General features: G+C 42.6%; 1 protein-coding gene across 1 annotated transcript; it reads right to left on the bottom strand.

The window, feature by feature from the left end:
* Nucleotides 1-316: 316 nt before the first annotated feature.
* On the bottom strand, nucleotides 317-5,987 carry LOC140724625 (extracellular calcium-sensing receptor-like). Its single transcript, XM_073039049.1, has 5 exons — nucleotides 5,631-5,987; nucleotides 4,607-5,440; nucleotides 3,802-4,029; nucleotides 1,325-1,448; nucleotides 317-1,230 (listed from the first exon to the last, which is right to left on the bottom strand). Exons 1-5 carry the CDS (start codon nucleotides 5,985-5,987, stop codon nucleotides 317-319), a joined length of 2,457 nt encoding a protein of 818 aa, XP_072895150.1.
* Nucleotides 5,988-19,896: the final 13,909 nt, after the last annotated feature.

Raw genomic sequence — 19,896 nt, 5'->3', positions numbered from 1 at the left:
ATTTCGGTTGAGAAGGGAATAATTGAAAGAAACCTGAGGGGAAAACATCTTCACAGAGACTGTTGTGAGTTTATCGAACTGGATGCCAGAAGACGAGAATAAGAAGATACAATGGTATAATTTAACAACATTTGGAGAGCTACATGGAGTGGTGCAGTATCTGGGGATCAGGTCGAACGCAGGCATTTGAGATCAGCTGGGTTGACAATAAGACGTGTATGGACGGCCATGGCCGAAGGGTCTACATGGGTGCCGTATTGCTCTGTGAATCAGCGACTCTATGGTGTTAAAGGCCAGGACATATCGATACGCACCTTTAAAGATTCCTCTCATCTACTTTACCCATAATGTGCTTCTTGGTGTTTCGCTCCGGTGTGATTACAATAATAAAACACTTCGGTGCAAAAATGCAGAGCAGCAATCCAAAACTGGACGCCAGGATGGCAAACACTTCAACCGCCACCGTGTATTTCCCAGGAGAACTCACTGAGGCCGGAATAAAAGTGACCCAAACCGCACAAAAGATGAGCATGCTGAATGTTATACATTTTGCCTCGTTAAAGTTATCTGGCAGCTTCCGTGCCAGAACGGCCAAGACAAAACAAATGCACGATAACAGGGCGATATAACCCGACGCCAAGTAGAAGGCTGCAGAGGACCCTGTATCACATTCTAAAATTATCCTCTCCCGGTAATATTTAGTGTTGATCATGGGGAAAGGAGGCGCGATTAGCAACCAAAGCACACATATTATAACCTGCACGGACGCCAGGAGGAAGACACTTATCCTCTGCTGTCTTTGAGCAAACCATTTCAACTTGTTACTGCTGGGATGCGTTGCCTTAAATGCCGTCAGCACCAGAATGGTTTTGACCAGAACACAAGCGATACACATGACAAACGAGACACCGAACGCCGTGCGGCGTAAAATACAGGACCAATGTGACGGTTCGCCAATGAATGTGACCGAGCATAAAAAACAGCAACTTAGCGCAAATAGAAGGAGGAAGCTCAGCTCAGAGTTGTTAGCTTTAACCAGAGGTGTGTCTCGATGTTTAAAGAATAGACACGCTGTCAGTCCAGACATGCACACACCAACCAGAGAGAGTAACACCAACACCATGCCCAGGATTTCGGTAAAACCCAGATACTCTATTTTCTTCGGGATGCATTGATCTTTCCGATCGTTGGACCAGTACAGGGGAGGGCACTTCAAGCAGTCTGTCGAGTCTGTGAAAACCAAACGCGACCATTCCATCATTGAAGGGACGCTTCAGGAATCACTTTGGTTAAACGTTAGATTCCAACATGTATATCTGCTTACCTGTAGTGTTAGTAATTTCTCCATCCGCACAGGACTTGCAGTCAAAACAGCAAATTGGTTGTCCTTTCCTGGCTATCTTTCTTGTACCGGGAGAACAACTTTCAGAACAGACTGCCCGGGGAATCTTGAACGAAAAACACAGACAATATTTGGTTATTTGCACGTGGAATATACTGACTGCCGTTCAAATGTGTGGAATTAGTCTGTGACCCTATTACTTTTACTTAACCTGATTAACAGTTCCAACAAGCACTGCACCTTGAATGTTCCTTGAATGTTTTCGCTTTTCTATTCTTTACAAATTTTAGAGTTGCTATTGGATGCGAATCGCAGATTGCTTCAAAGACAATGAACTGATTGCATTGTGCATTGATCATTCCACGATCAATACAAAGGAAGAGCATAATTTGCTAATTTCCTCATCACCTTAACTGTGCCGCATTTTTGTTGGTCATTCAGCCGTTGGAAAGATTAGTGCATATTCCCTGTACTTGTGCAATTCAGAATTCTGCACTGTTGTAACAAATGCGTTGTTATATAGTGTAGGACAATGTTGCTGGGTTTACAATATTGGTATATCAAAACAGTGATGGGGATTAAACATAACCATCATAATACAGGTTGAATTTAAATTTAGTATGAAACCTTAAAACCGTCATGAACAATTGTCACCAAAAAGTAAACCTGACCATTCGGTATTCTCGTCCATTTCGAAAGATTGCTATGCGAGTCCATAGCTACCGACATGGCTTACCATGGAATGTAAGCCAAGAATGTATTTCTTTACTGGTTCTTTACTAACCTGTAATTAACTTAAGACTAATAAAGCTCAATCTTTTAATTGCATATCGTGTACTGCTCGTTATTTCGTGGTACAGAATTGTAACGGGGAACACATCATGCAGAATCTACCCAAACGAGATTTCACAGGTTTCCCCTAGATGAAGGCGCTAACAGAACCTGAGTGTTACATATAACATTCTGATAAGATCATATCTGGACATTGCGTTCATGTCTGGTCTCCTCATTATGGATTTCAAGCGGGAGTTTTAAAGCAGATGTAAAACGAGCTTTATTTGACACTCTCTAAATCAGAAAACATGCCTTACGAAGACCGGTTGACCATGCTAGAGCTTTTCTGTTTGGAGCGAAGGATGGGAGGCGACTTAATGGAGCTATATAAGATTATAAGAGGCATAGATAGAATGGACATCCAGCTCCTATATTCAGGGAAGCAATGTCCTTTACCAGAGATCATCCGTTTGAGATAAATGTAGGACAGTTTCGTGAAGAGGTAGTCATGGGTAGTGTTTTCACACAGAGAATGGGTTGCGAATGGAAAGCACTGCATGATTGATGATAACTACTGATATATTAGCAAGAGTTAAAAGACTCAGATAGACGCATTAATAAAATAAGAATGGAAGGTTATTAACTATTTTAAAGTCAAGGGATAGTTTGATCATAGTTTACGTTAAAATGGTTGCAGAACGTCGTGAGAAGAAAGAGCCTTATGGTGATCTATTGTTCTATGTTCTAAGTAACAGAAATGCCATCTGCCCATTGTTAAGAGCTCCAATACCACAAATCCCCATGTAACGTCTCCTCAATATGTAATGAGAATTGTTCACGCAATGTTCGCTGGTGTGGTTGGTGGTGGGGTCGTGGTGCATCCGTTTTAATCCATTCAGGAAAGTCGATGCTACAGACAGTCTGCTGCTGGAACTTAGCTTGTATTTTTCTCATCAGATGAAACACCATGGAAATTTCCAAGCTTTTTCCATGTTAATTAGTTTTTATGTGAACATTTTAACTGTTCATGGTGACTTCAATATTTATAGAAGTACTATTCAAATATTAACCAGTGTAAATTTGAACTGAGGACTGCGAAGATAAGAGGAGCTAAGTTTAGCAGATTTGGAGGGCAGTCTGTACGTGCACCGGGGTCACCATTCTGCTCTGTCAGGGCTGTTTCTATCTCTCTGAGTTTGAATGATAAATTCATTTCATGTCATCCAAAAGTATGGAATTACCGCTACTGCCCACAACCAAGGTTTCTCGGATAACTAGTTGTGTAGGGAACTCGGAAATAATGGCAAGAGTTACAACTGGACAGGAATGTCTTGAATTCTTCAGCAATGCTTCGTTTTAACATTATGACGTCTACATTGTCACTTAATATTTACCGCAAGCGTGTTATATAGCTTAAGTTGGCTGTAAAATATTACTAAATGGAATTAACGTCATTACGGTTGCTTTACTCCAGAATTTAGTCTCTCGTATTAATCCATAGAGTCAACGTGATGCTTAAGTTGAACTGGACTCCGTGTCCCTTCACTAAGTATTTTTAATACCATAATTCAATGTATGCAAGTGTACTTTACTTGTGCGGCTGAATACAATGACTTAGTATTAGAATATGTATTATTATGATTTAACTGTTAACAAAATTGGTCACTTTCAAAGGGCAACTATACCTGACGCTTACCACCGCTCCAGACAATCTGATGCAGGTTCAATACAAGTTCTTTACCCGGAGTACCTGATCCGTTGTAATATCCAACGGTCCGAACTTCAAGGCTACCGTTTGCATTAATTTTCCAGTTTACGATGTCATAAGCGGCTGTTGGATTGCCTTTCTCATCAAAATGAACATTCTCTCCAACTTTTGTTGTGAAGTAAATTGACTTCATGTAATGAAGGAGCTAAAAATAGAATTGAATAGATTTCTTTAAGGTTCCTGCACATAAGAGGAGATTTTGCCTTCCAGATTTTGTTGCTATACTGCTCCAGGACATTTCACTCCACAGAACTATAAAAATGTCACTTAATTACACCTGCCTGGATCATCCAATAGCAGCACATTCCAGATATCGCTACCCTCTTTGTAAACAGCAAGTCTTTCCCGTCTCTTTTCAAATCTCTTCTCTCCTGGTGTATATCTACCGACTACGGTTGGGCTCCCTTAACCTTGTGAATAAAGCTAATACAGTCCACGTTATCTATATTCCTCATTATTTCGTAGAGTTCGATGAATTCACTCCTCATTCTCGAACGCTACGAGGTATGAAGATCCAAACTTCCCCTGTAACTCAGGCTCGCTGTCTACTTGCGGGGCCACTATCAGCGAAATGTGCATTTGTACATCAAGGTATATCTTTCTGACCTTCAGTGCCCTTTACAGTATAAGTAATACCCTGGTCTGAGTATCAAAACTGCAATAGCTATATTGAAAGATGTCTACAATAGAAAAAATAAAGTGCAAAGTTATACGTTCCCTACCTGCCACGGTTTAAAGGTTGAAAGACGTGCGCAACTTTTGTTCGGGAATGGCCCTTTGCCACTTTCACATGAAAGCATGCCGTGAAGCGCATGAGCAAAAGCGTAGACTGCTTTATATATAATGTAAGAGTTCCCGTCCATGGTCAAGTCGGTATAGGCGTTGTTGATTTGAAGCAGACTCTCATTTCCGCTACACTGTGGGAGCCGACCAATTGAACCGACTTCGTTGGTCCCGTTATCAAAGCTGGGAGTACACGCGAAGGTGGTTTCCCAGAACTCCATCACTAATGGATTACCGGGAAACCTGGAAGGATGGATTTTGAGCAGGAAGTCCTGCACCCCTGGAATTTCCTGCGCACGCACAGCAGTTCCGATTGCTCCGGTAAGGAAGTGCATGTCACTATCTACAACGACCAAGTCTGCTGTAATCCACGCCTCACTGCCCACCCACTGCACGCCGCTGAGGTTTTGCTGTAGAACCTCTGCAAATAAAATGCGCATTTCGCCAAGTCCGGCAAAGGCCACCACGACTTTTGTGGTCGCTTCCCTCATCACTTGCACAATCCTGGTGATCTTCTCTGGAGAGTCTGTTCTCTGAAATGATTCGGCGAAGGCAATGCAAAGCCCGAATTCCTCAGCAGCTTCGACAAAGGCTCTCATCCCCGAGTTGCCATAGTTATTGTCGCTGTTAACGATTCCAATCCATGTCCATCCAAACTTTTGAACAAGATGCACCAGTGCCTTGGACTGATGCTCGTCACTTGGGATAGTTCGATGAAATGTTGGATATTCGTTCCTATCGCTGAGGCATACACACGTGGAAAAGTGGCTGACCTGCATTCAATGAGATACAGTAGTTGGTGTGTTGATTAATGTGCGGGTGTGACAGGGTATATTAACTGGAATGAAAAACATTCAAGCATTAGAAGTTATCAGTGATAAACCTATTTACTGGTCCTGTAAATATAAAAAAAAAGTTCCTTTTACGTCATGGTGGTGACTATTATTTTTAAACAAATCTTACCAGTGGTATTCGAAAAGGTCCCGTTGCTCTTGCAACGGCGATGGACGCCGAGGACCCAGCGCCACCAACGATCCCGGAGATGTTGAGCGGCCCGTCACACGCTTGATTCACGTACGTTTCCTCCTGCCCATTCATCAGAGCCAGAGCAACCTCTGTCGCAATCTCGGGGGAGTTGCAGTCGTCGTGAATCCTGTAACCCAGTGTGATGTTCGGAAGAAGTCTCTCATCCCTGTTTATTTCCTCAATTGTAAAAATCATGGTCTGTAACAGGCGGAATCCCCTTAAATCAAAACTGAAAATCACCACAGGTTGGATTTGGAATTGGAACTGGCTTATTATAGCTCTATATACCGACATGGAGTTAGAGAGTATTCTTTTATTTTCCTAGATATATTCCTTTCAAGAAATGCTTCGAATTCTCCTGTATCAAAAAACGATTTATTAAAATTCTCTACATATGTTGTAGATCATTTCTGGTACGATTCCCATGCTATGTTTTAATAATGCCAAAATGAACCAGTCATAATGGATTGGGATGGCAAACAAAGGGTTTTGATTTGTTTGCTTGTGTCATTAGGATTGTTAGACCTAGCACCACCCGGTGTTAATACCGTACTTCAGTAGGTAATTGTCCCTTTGTCCCTCCGGCTCACACACATCTCTGCCGCCACCACTGGAGAAGTCAACCAGAATTCTTCGACTTCTAACTGTGCTACAGATGTTATCCTTAAATCTCGATGGTCCGAGATTTCACCTCATTCTTGGTTTCATCTGAATTTGAGAATCTGAGTCTCCAACGTTTGATGCAGCAGGACATAACATTTGATTATTGAACATGACTGCGTTGGTTTCAGGTCAGGTAAATCTCAGAATAGTAAGTCTATCCCTTGAAGACTCCAGTCATTCAGATGCTTTGTATTGTTAAATTATTACTGATTCACTGTTACAACTACAGATAATGGTGCCTTTATCATTGACTTCATTGACAAAACGCAGGTTTCCTGATCCCATAAAACATTCACCAAACCATCTGAATCTATAGTCACTGGCTAACTCATTAGGAACACCTGCACACCTGCCTGTTGATGCCTATCACAAAGCAGCAATTCTACGCATAAAAGCATGCAGATATTGTCCACCGGTTAAAGTTGTTCTTCAAGCCAAACATCAGGATTGAGGAAAATGTGAACTAGGTGACTTTGACAGTGAAATGATTGTTGATGCCACATAGGGTAGTGTGAGTATCCCACAATCAGCGGACTTCCTATTTCACGCACAAAACTCTGTATAGTTTACAGTGAATGGTGCGATGAACAAAAAAAAACCTAGTGTGGGGCAGTCCTATGAGTGAAAACACCTTGTCGATAAGACAACATAGAGGAGAATTACCAGACTGGTACAAACTGACAGGAAGGCGAGAGTAACTCAGATGTCCAGCAGTTAAGAAATGCTGTGCAGAGGAGTATCTGTGAACTCACAACACGTCAAACCTGGAATTGGATTGGCTACGGCAGCAGAAGACCTCAGCCAAGCACTCAGTGTCCACCTTGTTCCGTGCAGGTGTGAATACTCTGTAAAATTTAATCGTAAATGTTCTTCTTGAAAGAATAAAACAGAGCGATTAATTAAGACCACAACCAAACAGGTAATTAACAAACCTTTTACATCTCTTTTCTTCTGTCCGTTTGGTGAATGAATTTATCTGCTGGAAACTGTTTAAGTGCACAGAAAATATACCCCCAAGTACAATGTCACCATCCTTAGATATGTTGGGCAGTTGGATTCTTTCCCAAAGCCTACAGTTTAGCGCATCTAAACCCAGTGGAAAGGCCGATCCTACCAGGACTCCGAAAACGAATTGAAACATTGCAGGAAGAAAGAAGGCGACTATCGAATATGTCTTCTACTGTACTAATACTGATGCTAAACACGAGTCCGACTTTAAATAGGGAAGAAGATATTCTCAATAGGAATCTGTACCTGTTAGAAAATAACCAACGTCCCGAGTGAATACAATTATTTTGTGACACTGCGATAAATCGCATGTGCGAGTTCCCAAGAGATCATTTGAGCTGCAAGGCAAATTCATGTTGCTAATTAAATACAGCAACAATAATACATGACAATGACTCTAACACCATTGACTCATACAACTCATAGATTCACAGTGTAGTTTCAAAGTCAAAAGTCCATGTCAAAGTAAACATTATTATCAAACTCTTTCTGTATTACAATATACCCCAGATTGCTGTTCCGCCAGCACTATAAAATAAATCAGTACAATAGACTTTATGAAAATTTATACATAAACAAAGACAGACAAACAGTTAGTTTGCAAAAGGAGACAAATTGTGCAAGTAAAAACATAAGTAAGACTAAGATTATGAGGTGTAAAGATTCGGACCACGCGGAAGCTGACTGTGGATGCCTTCAAATAGTGACTGGAACAATCCTAACGTTGCTATCCTCAAAAAGCCACCTTGAGCTTATGCGCTGAATTTCCAGAGGTTTAATGTCATTTATTTTCTTTATGTTTATCCTATGCCCCGCATTGATGACCTGCTGGAAAGGATTGGACGGGCAGACCCCACCACTACACTGAATCGTTGCAAAGGCTACCGGCAGGTTCCCCTGGATGACTAATAAAACCCCCCACTGTCATTTGCACAGCTCTGAGCCTGCTTCAGTTCACCAGTTTCCCTTTGGTCTTGATGATCAGCCACTTTCCAACGGCTCATATACCGGATACTCAAAGGCTGTGAGGACTACAGGGTGGCCTACCTACATGGCGTCGTGTTCTGCAGTCAGATGCGATCGAAGCACCTGGACCATCCGCGTATGGTCCTGAGGGAATATTCATAATGCTTCCAATCAATCTACAAAATCGTGAGTGGGACAAAAAAGGAAATTAAAATAACTTGGCTACCAGCTGGGACATAGAAAGGTTCGAGCAGACGTGGACTTAATGGCAGCGAACCGCAACAGCCCTGAACCTCACACCAAAAGGAAGTGAAGTCCTTCCTGGTAGGGTAGCGTTCCCAGTACCCTCCCGAATTCGCCACGCTGGCCACACATCTGATTAATCTTACTGGGAAGCTTGTAAGCAACCCTGTGACGTGGACAATTGGGTGTGGAAACGGTTTCCAAGCCTTTCAGTCCACATTTGTTTTTCAGCTATCCTTCGGAGCCCTGATTTTGACAGACGGTTCCTTGTCTAAGAGGGTGCCTCAGGAGTAGGCTCTGGGGCACTGCTAGCACAAGGAGACATGGAAAAATCAACCTGTCCTTTACCTGAGCCCAAATCTCTTTCCAAGGTAAATGCACTCCTTACACATGGTGAAATTGTGTTGAGCACGCTTTCGTTTCCCAGCAGTCACTTGGCGTCCGTTGAATCCTCAACAGAGCTGATACGCTGATTGGCTTTATGGTGCCTATCAGAATCAGAATCAGGTTTATTATCACCGACATGTGTCGGAAGATTTGTTACATTAGCAGCAGAAGTTCAATGTAATACAAGAAGAATATAAAATAAAACTAATAATAAATTAATCGGTCAATTATTTGTATATTGAATACGTTAAAAGTCGTGCAAAATACAAATAATATATGTTTAAATGGGAGGCAGTATTCACGGGTTCCATGAGAAAAGGGCATGAACAGGCGCCTAGGACTCCTTAATAATGGACGCTGCCTTTCAGAGACACCGCTCCTTGAAGATGTCCTGAGTACTTTGTAGGCTCGTACAATATCTCCAGCGTCATTTTATTGGTCCTATATCTACCCTCGACTCTCTTTTACACTTTATGTAAGATTTTACCCTTTATATAAGCTTTTAGACCCTGCTTTGATATTAATCATCAGCTTCCTCTCATAATTCATCTCCTAATGACCTTCTTAGTTTCCTTCAGCAAGTTTTTAAAAGCTCCCTAATACTCTATCTTTCCACTAGCTCTGGCTGCCTTGTTTTGTTTTGGTTTTTTTGGGGTATTTTTTGCTTCTACTTTGGCTCTGATTTCACTTGTCAGCCATGGTAGTGTCCTTCCCTTTTGAAAATTTCTTCCTATTGTAATATATCTGTTTTGCACTTCCCCCATTTTCTGCAGAAGCTCCAGCCATGGCTTCTCTCCTGTCCTTACTGCAAATGTCCCTTTCGAGTCAATTTCGGCCAGTTCCCCTCTCATGCCATTATAATTTCCTTAATTCCTCTGAAATACCGACACAATGGATTTTATTTTGTCCCCTCTTAAATTTCAATATCAGCTCTGGATCATTGCACAACATCAAATTCAGCACAGCCGATCACTTAGTGGGCTCAGCAACAAGCCGTTCATAAAGCCGTCCCTCAGATATTTTACAAATTCTCTCTCTTGAGGCCCAAAACTAGCTTGGTTTTCCGAAACCACTGTCATGTTAAAATCCCCAATGATTATCATGACATTACCCTTCTGGCACGCCTTTTCTCCCTCCTGCTGTAATTTGTAATGTACATCCTGGCTGCTGTTTGAAGGCTTATATATAACTGTCTTTAGTGTCCTTTTACCTTTGACATTTTCGAACTCAACCCATAGAGAATCAACAACTCCCAATCCAATGTCATCTCTTCCCAATGATTTAAAATAATTTCTGATAAAGAGAGCCACACCACCCCCTCTGCCAACTTACCTATGATTGTGATATACCGTATATATTTGGAAGATCAAAGTGGCAACCAAGTTTCAGAGATGACTACAACGTCATATTCACCAATCTGTAGCTGAATTTCTATATCGTCCATTTTATTCCTTATGTTGCGTGCATTCAAATACAACACTCTCATGCAGTACTTGTTGCTTTCTGTTTAACTGCACCGCGTCACTATTAGCCTGTAACTCCTGCCATTCGCTTTTATTAAGCCTCATCTCCTGCCTCTTCTTTCTATAATCTCTGTGGCACACTATCTTTGATTTATTGCTTTTTACCTCTTCCTTATTTACCCACCGGGGTAGTGCCCGCTAAGATATTGGATCCCCTTGGGTGCAAGTGTAACCCGTCCTTTTTGTACATGTCATTCCTCCCGCAGAAGAGGCCCCAATAGTCCAGGAATCTGAAGCCCTGCCCCTGCACCAGTCTCTCAGCCACACATTCATCCGCCTGATCATGCTATTCTTGCACACGCTACCACGTGGAACAGGCAGTAATCCTGAGACTACTACCCCACAGGTCCTGTCTTTCTGTTTCCTACCAAACTCCCTTAATTCTCTCTTCACCAGCTCTCCCTTTTTACTACATAAGCCGTTGGTAGCAACGTATACCAAGACTTATACAACGTATACACGGCGAGGCACAGTGGGTTTAGGTTTCAGTTTTTCCTGTTATTTGAGGAAAGGGGGAATTATAAGTGTGAGGGCAGCTTGTTGCTCTCGGTGTCGGATGTGGGAGGTCCTGGTGTCTCCTAGCCTTTTTGACTGGAGAAAGGCTAACTTTCAGGAGATGCGAAATGATTTAGAAGGAGTGGATTGGGACAATATGTTTTATGGGAAGGATATAATAGAGAAATGGAGGTCATTTAAAGGTGAAATTTTGAGGGTACAGAATCTTTGTGTTCCAAATTCGGTTGAAAGGAAAGGTTAAAAGTTTGAGAGAGCCATGGTTTTCAACGGATATTGGAAACATGGTTCGGAAAAAGAGAGAGATCTACAATAAGTATAGGTAGCATGGAGTAAATGGGGTGCTCGAGGAATCTTAAGAATGTAAAAAGAATCTTAAGAAAGAAATTAGAAAAACTAAAAGAAGATATGAGGTTCCTTTGGCAAATAAGTTGAAAATAAATCTAAAGGTATTCTACAGTTATATTAATAGCAAAAGGATAGTGAGCGGCAAAATTGGTCCCGTAGAGAATCAGAATGGACGGCTGCTTGTGGAGCCAAAAGAGATGGGGGAAATTTTGAACAATTTCTTTTCTTCGGTATTCACTAAGGAGAAGGATATTAAATTATATAAATTGACTTGTACACAAACGTGAAAGCCTTTAAATCCAAGCTGGCTTTTTTCTCCAGGCAAATTTTGAATACGTTATTCACTCATTTTCCCACACTAGCCACGCTGGAAGAGGCCGGCGCAAATGTGAAAAAATACAGCGAGTCACTGAATGCGCTGCACAGAGAATTCTGCCGTCGCTTTTCTGATTTTGAAAAAATTGACAAGTCACTTCAGTTGGTGTTCTGTCCCCTGTCACAAGATCCTGAAACAGCACCAGAGGAGCTACAGCTGGAACTGATCGACCTTCAGTCTGACCCCGTCTTAAAAGAGAAGTTCAACTCTCTTAAACTGAATGACTTTTATGCTTCACTTGGTAAAGAGGTGTTTCCAAACCTCCGGAGGACGGCACAGAAGATGCTGGCGTTGTTCGGCTCGACCTATTTGTGTGAACAGGCGTTCAGCGTCATGAACATCAACAACGCCAGCCACAAATCCAAGTTAACTGACCAACACCTCAGATCCATCCTGAGAATCGCCACAACAAAACTAAATCCAGACTTTGATGCGCTGGCTAAAAAGGGAGACCAACAACACTGTTCCCACTGAAATTAAAAATAAGTTTCTTCGTTGTGTTATGTAAAAAATGCATTTGAAAATATTTTTTTCAATAAGCCTTACATGTTACATGTCATTTCTGTTAAGTGATGGACATGAGTAGTCCGCAGGTGCACGTACGTTCTCAAAATAAAAAATGCGCTCCAGATCAAATAACGCGCTCCGCATACTGGCGCGCTGTCACTGTTCTGTCTTTGTGCTGGTCGTTGTTGAGTTTTGGCACAGGGGACAATTGAATAAGAAGGAGCAGGACAAGTAGACCTGCATCTCCTACCGTTTTTGAAATAAAGACAGTCAGGAGGAGAGTGATGATGATAATATCTTGAAGGATAACAGAATTTTCAGTGCTTTAAAATAATAACTGTTACTATTAAAAAAGCTGTATTTTATTCATTTAATTTTCAGTGTTTTAAAAGTCATTTCAATAAATAGCTAAATACCATGGGATTCAAAGACATATTTTGTTGTAATGCATTTGTTCATTTTCAATTGAAATTAAAGCACATGTTTTCTACATATCCCATGATATTTTATTTTCTCTTATGAGGTGTATTACCAAAACACTCCGTCCATCTGCTCCTGGTCCGGCCCCCCCTGTCAAATTTTAGAACCCTTTGTGGCCCACAAGTCAAAAAGTTTGCCCACCCCTGTTCTAGAGTGTCAGGGAAGTGAATTATGTGCAGTGAAAATTATAACGAAAATGTTGCTCAGGAAGCTTAATGGTCTAAGGGTGAATACATCTCCTGGACCTGATGGAATGCACCCACGGGTTCTGAAAGAAGTAGCTGGAGAGATTGCGGAAGCATTAGCAATTATCTTTCAAGAATCGATAGATTTTAGCATTGCACCGGATGACTAGATGTTTGTAAATGCTTTTTCCGCTACTTAAGAAAGGTGAGAGGCAGCAGAAAGGAAATTATAGACCAGTTAGGCTGACATCAGTAGTTGGGAAGTTGTTGGAATCGATTGTCAGGGATGAGATTACACAGTTCCTGGAGGCACATTACAAGATAGGCCAAAGGCAGCATGGTTTCCTGAAAAGCAAATCCTGCCTGACAAATCTAGTGCAAGTTTTGAGGAAATTACAAGCATGGTAGACAAAGGAGATGTAGTAGATGTGGTTTACTTGGATTTCCAGAAGGTCTTTGTCAAGGTACCGCACATGAGGCTGCTTAGCAAGATAAGAGCCCATGTAATAACAGTAAAGTTACTAGAATGTGTGAAGCATTGACAGATCGGCAGAAAACAAAGAGTGGGAAATAAGCAATGCTAATCTCGCTGGCTGCTGGTTATCAGTGGAGTTCCACTGTGGTCAGTCTTGGGACCGAGCTTTTTGTGATGTATGTCAATGATTTGGACAATGGGATTAATGGAAGATGATACAAAGCTAGATGGAGCAGCGGGTAGTTTTGAGGACCAGAGAGCCTGCAGAGAGACTTAGATAGTTTAGGGAAATGGGCAAAGAAGTGGCAAATGAAATACATCGCTCGAAATTGGTCATGCCCTTTTGATGAAAGAAATAAACGGGCAGACTAGTAATTAGATGGGGAGAAAATTCAAAATGCGAAGTTGGAAAGGGACTTGGGAATCCTTATGCCGGATATCCTAAAGATTAACCTCCAGACTGACTCGCTGGTTCCCCAGACCTTGGGAAATTTCCACCTTATGAAACATAGAAACAGAGAAAACCCAAAGCAAAAAAAAAACAAACCCTTCGTCCCAAAACTCCTATCTACACCCGTCATAATTTCGTAGAACTCTATGAATTCACTCCGTATTCTCCAACAACCCAACGTATGCAGATCTAAGCTTTCTCGAAAACTCAGGCTTGGGCAAACTATGATTTAGGTAGGGGGAGTATTCAAAATGCAGAAATGCAAAAGGACTTGTGAGTCCTTGTGCAAGGTAAACTAAAGGTTAACCTACAGGTTGTGTCAGTTGTGAAGACGGCAAATGCAATGTTGGCATCCATCCCTTGTTGTTGTTGTTGTAGTTGGCATCCGTCGGTCTCGAGACACCATGGACCTGGAGTTTCCTGGGCAGGGTTGTATGGGAGACCGGCAGTTGCCCAAGCTGCAGGCCTTCCCCTCTCCACGCCACCGATGTTGTCCAAGGGAAGAGCTTGGCACCGGTGTCGTCGCAGAGCAATGTGTTGTTAAGTGCCTTGCTCAAGGACACAAACATGCTGCCTCAGCTGAGGCTCGAACCAGTGACCTTCAGGTTACTAGTCTGATGCCTTGCCCACTAGGCCACGCGCCAACTACAGGTATAGAGGTCCATCCCTAGAGGTATAGAATATAAGAGCAGGATATGATGTTGAGGCTCTATAAGGCACTCGTGAGGCCACATTTGGAGTATTGTCTGCAGTTTTAGAAAGGATATACGGACATTGGAGGGGTTTCAGTGAAGATTCACGAGAATGATTCCAGGAATGAAAGGGTTACCATAGAACCATAGAACCACAGAACTGGCTGCTGACGAAGTTAAGCGCCCATGGTATTACAGGAAAGTTAGAGCGTTGGCTGATTGGTAGGAGGCAGCGAGTTGAAGAAAAGGATCGTTTTCTGTTTGGCTGCCAGTGACCATTTGTGTTCCGTAGCGGTCGGTATTACGACCTCTTCTTCTTATACTGGATATAAATGATATAGATAATGACCTACATGGCTTTATTGCCAAGTTTTCAGATGATACGAAAATTGGTGGAGGGACAAGTCTTGTTGAAGAAACGCATAGAATGCAAAAGGACGCAGACAGATTATGACAATGGGAAAGAAAGTGGCAAAATGAAATACAGTGTTGGAAAATGCTTGGTCATACACTTTGGTAGTAGAAATAAATGAGCATAGCATTTTCCAAATGGGGAGAAAATCCAAAAATCTGAGATGCAAAGGCACCTGGGAGACCTGGTGCAGAACACCCTAAGGGTTAACTTGCAGGTTGAGTCAGCGTTGAGGAAGGCAAATGCCATGTTAGCATTAGTTTCTAGAAGTCAAGAATACAAGAGCAATTATGTGACGCTGAGGCTTTATAAGGCACTGGTGAGGTCTCAACGTGAAGATAGAGAAAGGTTCTATGCGCCCCATCTTAGAAAACATGTGCTGACATTGGAGAGAGTCCAGAGGAGGTTCACAATTATGATTCCAAGAATGAAAGGGTTATCATACGAGGAACGTTTGCCGTCTGTACTCGCTGGAATTCAGAAGGATGAGAGGGGAATCTCATTGAAACCTTTCGACTTTTAAATGGCCTAGACAGAATAGACGCAGAAAGAATGTTACATCCTTGATGTCCTCCCTTCGCGTTTCAGCTCCAGCTTCAAAGAATCAATTCCAAGACCTGCAATCCTGCTGGTGTATGACGTAGAACCAAAACATAACAAGCTAGTTTTCTCTAAGGCTACAGAAGTATGTAGGTTCAATATAAAATTGTAGAGAGCAATTGGAGATTTAATTGAAAGCCGACCCCCTGCGGCCAGATTTAATGGTAGGACGTATTCATTAAATGGCAGAGCACAACCTAATTCTTACGAACAGAGAGGTATTGGTGCTAAAGTCCACAGCTCTCTGGATGTCGTTATGGAATGACGAAGGATATCTATGGTAGGATTGCCTTCATTGGTAGCTCATAAAATCTAAACTTTGGAAAGTTCTGGTGTAATGTTGCAAATCATTAACTAGTCCACACCTACAGTAATCTGCGCATTTCTGCTTGCCAAAAGAAGGTGGATCTTGTGCTGGAGAGTCTGCAGAACATTTTAACGCGGATGTGGCCATGGACTGAAGGCCTTTAATTAAGGAGAGAGATTTGAGAGACTGATCTTATTTTTCCTGGAGCGAAGATAACTGAAGAGAGACCTGCAATTAAATCAATTCTTTAGTTGGGTGACATGCGATTGGAAGACGTTGAATCCTCGTGGGATAGGGATGAGAATGTGCAAAGGTATGAAGGCCCTGAAGGAAATTATTTCCAGCTCTCCAAACACTAGGCAAGAGGTTAACAGAGATCAAGCTGGAGATAGAAGGAAATGTCAAAAAGGCAATGTTCCGTTAGCCATGAGGATTTCAATATGCATATCGATTTGGAAATGCTTGTACCCGAGAGAATTTTGGAATGCCTCCTAGATGGCTTTTCTGGAGCAGCTTGTGGTTGAGCTCACGGGTGGGATGAGCAATTCACTATCGGGTGTTGTGTAATGAACCGGATATGATTAGGGACCTGCTGGTAATGGAACCCTTCAGATGCAGTGTATATATTATGATAGGATTCACTCTGTAATTAGAGAGGAAGGAGCTAAATTTAGATATATCTGTAATACAGTGGAATAAAGAATATTACAGACGCCTGAGAGTGGAACTGTCCAGGGTTGATTGGAAGGGGCACTAGCAGGGATGACGGCAGATCAACAATGGCTGGAGTCTGGGAGCAATATAGAAGGCACAGGATTGGTAAATCCCAAGAGGAAATCTTCTAAATGCAGGGTGACACAGCCGTGTCGTCAAGGGAAGTCATAGCCAATAGAAAAGCCAAACAGACGGCAGAAAATAGACCAAAAATTAATGGGAAGTTGGAGGGTTGGAAACCTTTTTTTAAACCAACAGAATAAAACTATGGGGGAGAAGATGAAATATGAAAGTCAGCTAGACAATAATACCAAAAAATGGTACGAAAAGATTTTCAGTTGCATAAAGAATAAAAGAGATGCAAAAAGCTTTATTCAACTGCTGGAAAATGACACTAGAGAGATTGTAACAAGAAAGAAGGAAATGGCGGACAAACTGAATAAGTATTTTGCATCAGTCTTCACTGTGGAATACACTAGTAGTATTCTGGAAGTTCGACAACGTGAAGGCGCTGAAGTGAATGTACTTGCTATTACTAGCAAGATGGTACTTGGTAAGTTGAAGAGTCTGAAGATAGGTAAGTCACCTGACCTGATGGTTATGAACAACTCATGGTTATAAACAAGGTAGTAGCTGAGATTGAAGAAGATTAATAATGCTTTTTAAAGGATCATCGAATCGGGAATGGTTCCAGAGGACCGGAACATTGTAAATATCACTCCACTCTCAGAGGCTGAAGAAATAATTCAGCTTCGTCCCAGTGGTGGGGACAGTGCTGGGGTCCACTGTTAAGAGTGTGGTTTCAGGGCACATGGAGGCACATGATAAAATAAGCCAAAGTCAGCATGGATTCCTGAAGAAAATATCTTGACTGACACATCAGTGGGAATTCTTTGAATAAATAACAAGCAGGGTAGACAAAGGAATACCGGTGGAGGTGGTGTACTTATATTTTCAGAAGGGCTTGGGAAAAGTCCCACACATGAGGCAAAATAAGAATCAAGGGTATTACAGGAAAGATACAAGCATGATTAAAGCATTGGCTGATCGGCTGGAGGCAAATATCGGGAATAAAGGGATCCTTTCCGAATTGATTGCCAGTGACCAATGATATACCACGGGAATCAGTGTAGAGGCCGCTTCTTTTTAAGTTGTATGTCAACGATTTGGATGACGAAATTGAGTTTGGCCAAGTCTGAGGATGATATGGAAAAGCAGGTTGTGTTGAGGAAACGGAGAGGCTGCAGAAGGACTTATACAGATTAGGAGAATGGGAAACCTGTGTTGGAAGTATCTGGTCAGGTACTTTGATGGAAAGAATAAAAGCATATACTAATTTCGAATCGGGTTGAAAATTTAGAACACGGAGATTCAAATTGATTTGGGAGTGCTAATGATAGATTCTTAAACGACTCGTTTGCAGATTGAATCGGTGGTAAGGAAGCCGAATGCGATACTAACATCTCTTTGGAACAGAGATGAGGATAAATTTCTTTAGCCAGCGAGTGGTGAATCCTGGAAGTCGTTGCCACAAGAAGTTATGGAGGCGAAGTCACCGGGTGGATTTAAGGTGGAGATTAAGAGTTTCTTGATTAGACATGGTGTTAAAGGTTACGGGGGGAAAGCAGGAGAATTGGGTTGAGTGGGAAATACATCAGCCAAAATGGAATGGCGGAGCAAGCTCAATGGTACAAATGGCATTATTCCGCTCCCATACCTTATTATTATAATGGGGGCGTTGGGAGTGGACCCAAGTGCAAGACACAGACGCTGAACTTCCAGGAACAGGACTGGGAGTGAGAAGGAAGCAAGGAAATTGGGGAATAAAGGGCACTGGACATGACACCGGCCCCGGACGAGACAAGGACTCAAGACCTGGGCTAGGACCTGACTAAGATAGGGAACCAGGACATGGAAATGGGAACTAGGAGCCTGGGCTTGGACTCCGAGCAGGAGACTGGACTGGGACCCAGAATCTGGGTCTTGCATCGGGCTCAAAGTCCAGAACCAGGCGAGGACATGACAAGGTTACAGGACGAGGACGAGACACTCCCGGACAAGGGAACCCCAGCACAGTACGAGGGAATCCCAGCACCGGACTGGGCAAGGTACTCCTGTGCTGGGCGAGGCCCATGGACATGACGAGGACACAGGGTCTACGGAGAGACAAGGACATGGAACACCGAGCCAGGACCTCTCCTTGGATACAGGACGTAGGGCCGGGACTCATTACACAAAACACCGAACACGACAAGACAGTTCCCAACGCTAGGTGGCGGCATGACGGCCGGACCTTCCTAGCGAAGGCGTGGACACAGACAGACAGTTCCAACAGGGCGAGGCTCCAGACACAGGCAAGGCGATGCCAGGCAAGGCTCCAGGCAGAGGCGAGGCGAGGGGAGGCAATACTACAGGCAGAGGCGAGGCGAGGTTAGGCAAGGCTCCAGACTAGGCAAAGCGAGGCGAGTCAAGGCTCCACACAGAGGCAAGGCGAGGCGAGTCGAGGCAAGGCTCCAGGCAGGAAGGTGAAGGGATGGGATACAAACAGGGGGTTAGGACAGGAACAATCCAGCAGCCAGAGGCTGAATCTATTTATGAAGCCACCCCAAATAAGAATCACCAGCCTCAGTAGAAACTGGGGAAACCCGGAAAACCTGGAAAAAGGAGCATGGACCGGACCGTTAAACGGAATGTGCATTTTACGGACCGGACCATGACACTTATGGTCTTATGGTCTTATAATATAATTGCAGTGACAGAGTACGAAGTCAGAATCACTTTTCCCTAGGGAGAAAAACTGACTTTGAGTTTCAGCTGAGAGGGGACAAATTCAAAGGTGATCTTATGGGTGAGTTTGTACAACATGAATAGTTAATAGCTGAAATATAAGGGTGATGCTGGAGTCAGATTTAAACACTACATTCCAGAGTTATTTAGACAGTTTCTTAAAAAGAGAAGCCATGGTAAGATAGCAACCGAAAGCCGGCAAATAGAGCTAGTGTTAACAAGTGAAAAGTTAGAATGGTCGGTAGGGTCAGTTTCTGTGCTATAAAATTCCTCGACTCAATTACTCTGACTATACTTGATGCAGTCAATACTAGGCCACTGCTGTTAATGTTTCTATCTGAAATACAAAACACAATGTTTTGACATAATTTTCTGACGCTCGTACACTTATCTAATTGCAGAGTGTGGGAATAAATGGAACAAATTCTGCTTGGCCTGTTTCACAGGTGTCGGTGTTCAGACCTTTTTTTGTCGTGTAATGCCAGTGATTGTGATGTCTGAATCTATGGTTTTGTGTCCACGTTTGTAGCCGATATAGAGATAGGTGGAGAAACTGGCAGTGTTGA

Source organism: Hemitrygon akajei, chromosome 3 (assembly GCF_048418815.1).
Source record: "Hemitrygon akajei chromosome 3, sHemAka1.3, whole genome shotgun sequence".
Taxonomy (NCBI): Eukaryota; Metazoa; Chordata; class Chondrichthyes; order Myliobatiformes; family Dasyatidae; genus Hemitrygon; species Hemitrygon akajei.
Note: the sequence above shows the minus strand (reverse complement) of the source record. Positions and strands in the feature narration are given on the sequence as shown.

Coding starts and splice junctions, on each gene's coding strand:
- LOC140724625 (XM_073039049.1), bottom strand. CDS start 5,987: ATGTCGGTATATAGAGCTATAATAAGCCAGTTCCAATTCCAAATCCAA. Junction 1,449..3,801: donor GGAGCGGTGGTAAGCGTCAG/GTATAGTTGCCC, acceptor TTTTCGTTCAAG/ATTCCCCGGGCAGTCTGTTC. Junction 1,231..1,324: donor AGAAATTACTAACACTACAG/GTAAGCAGATAT, acceptor TGGTTTTCACAG/ACTCGACAGACTGCTTGAAG.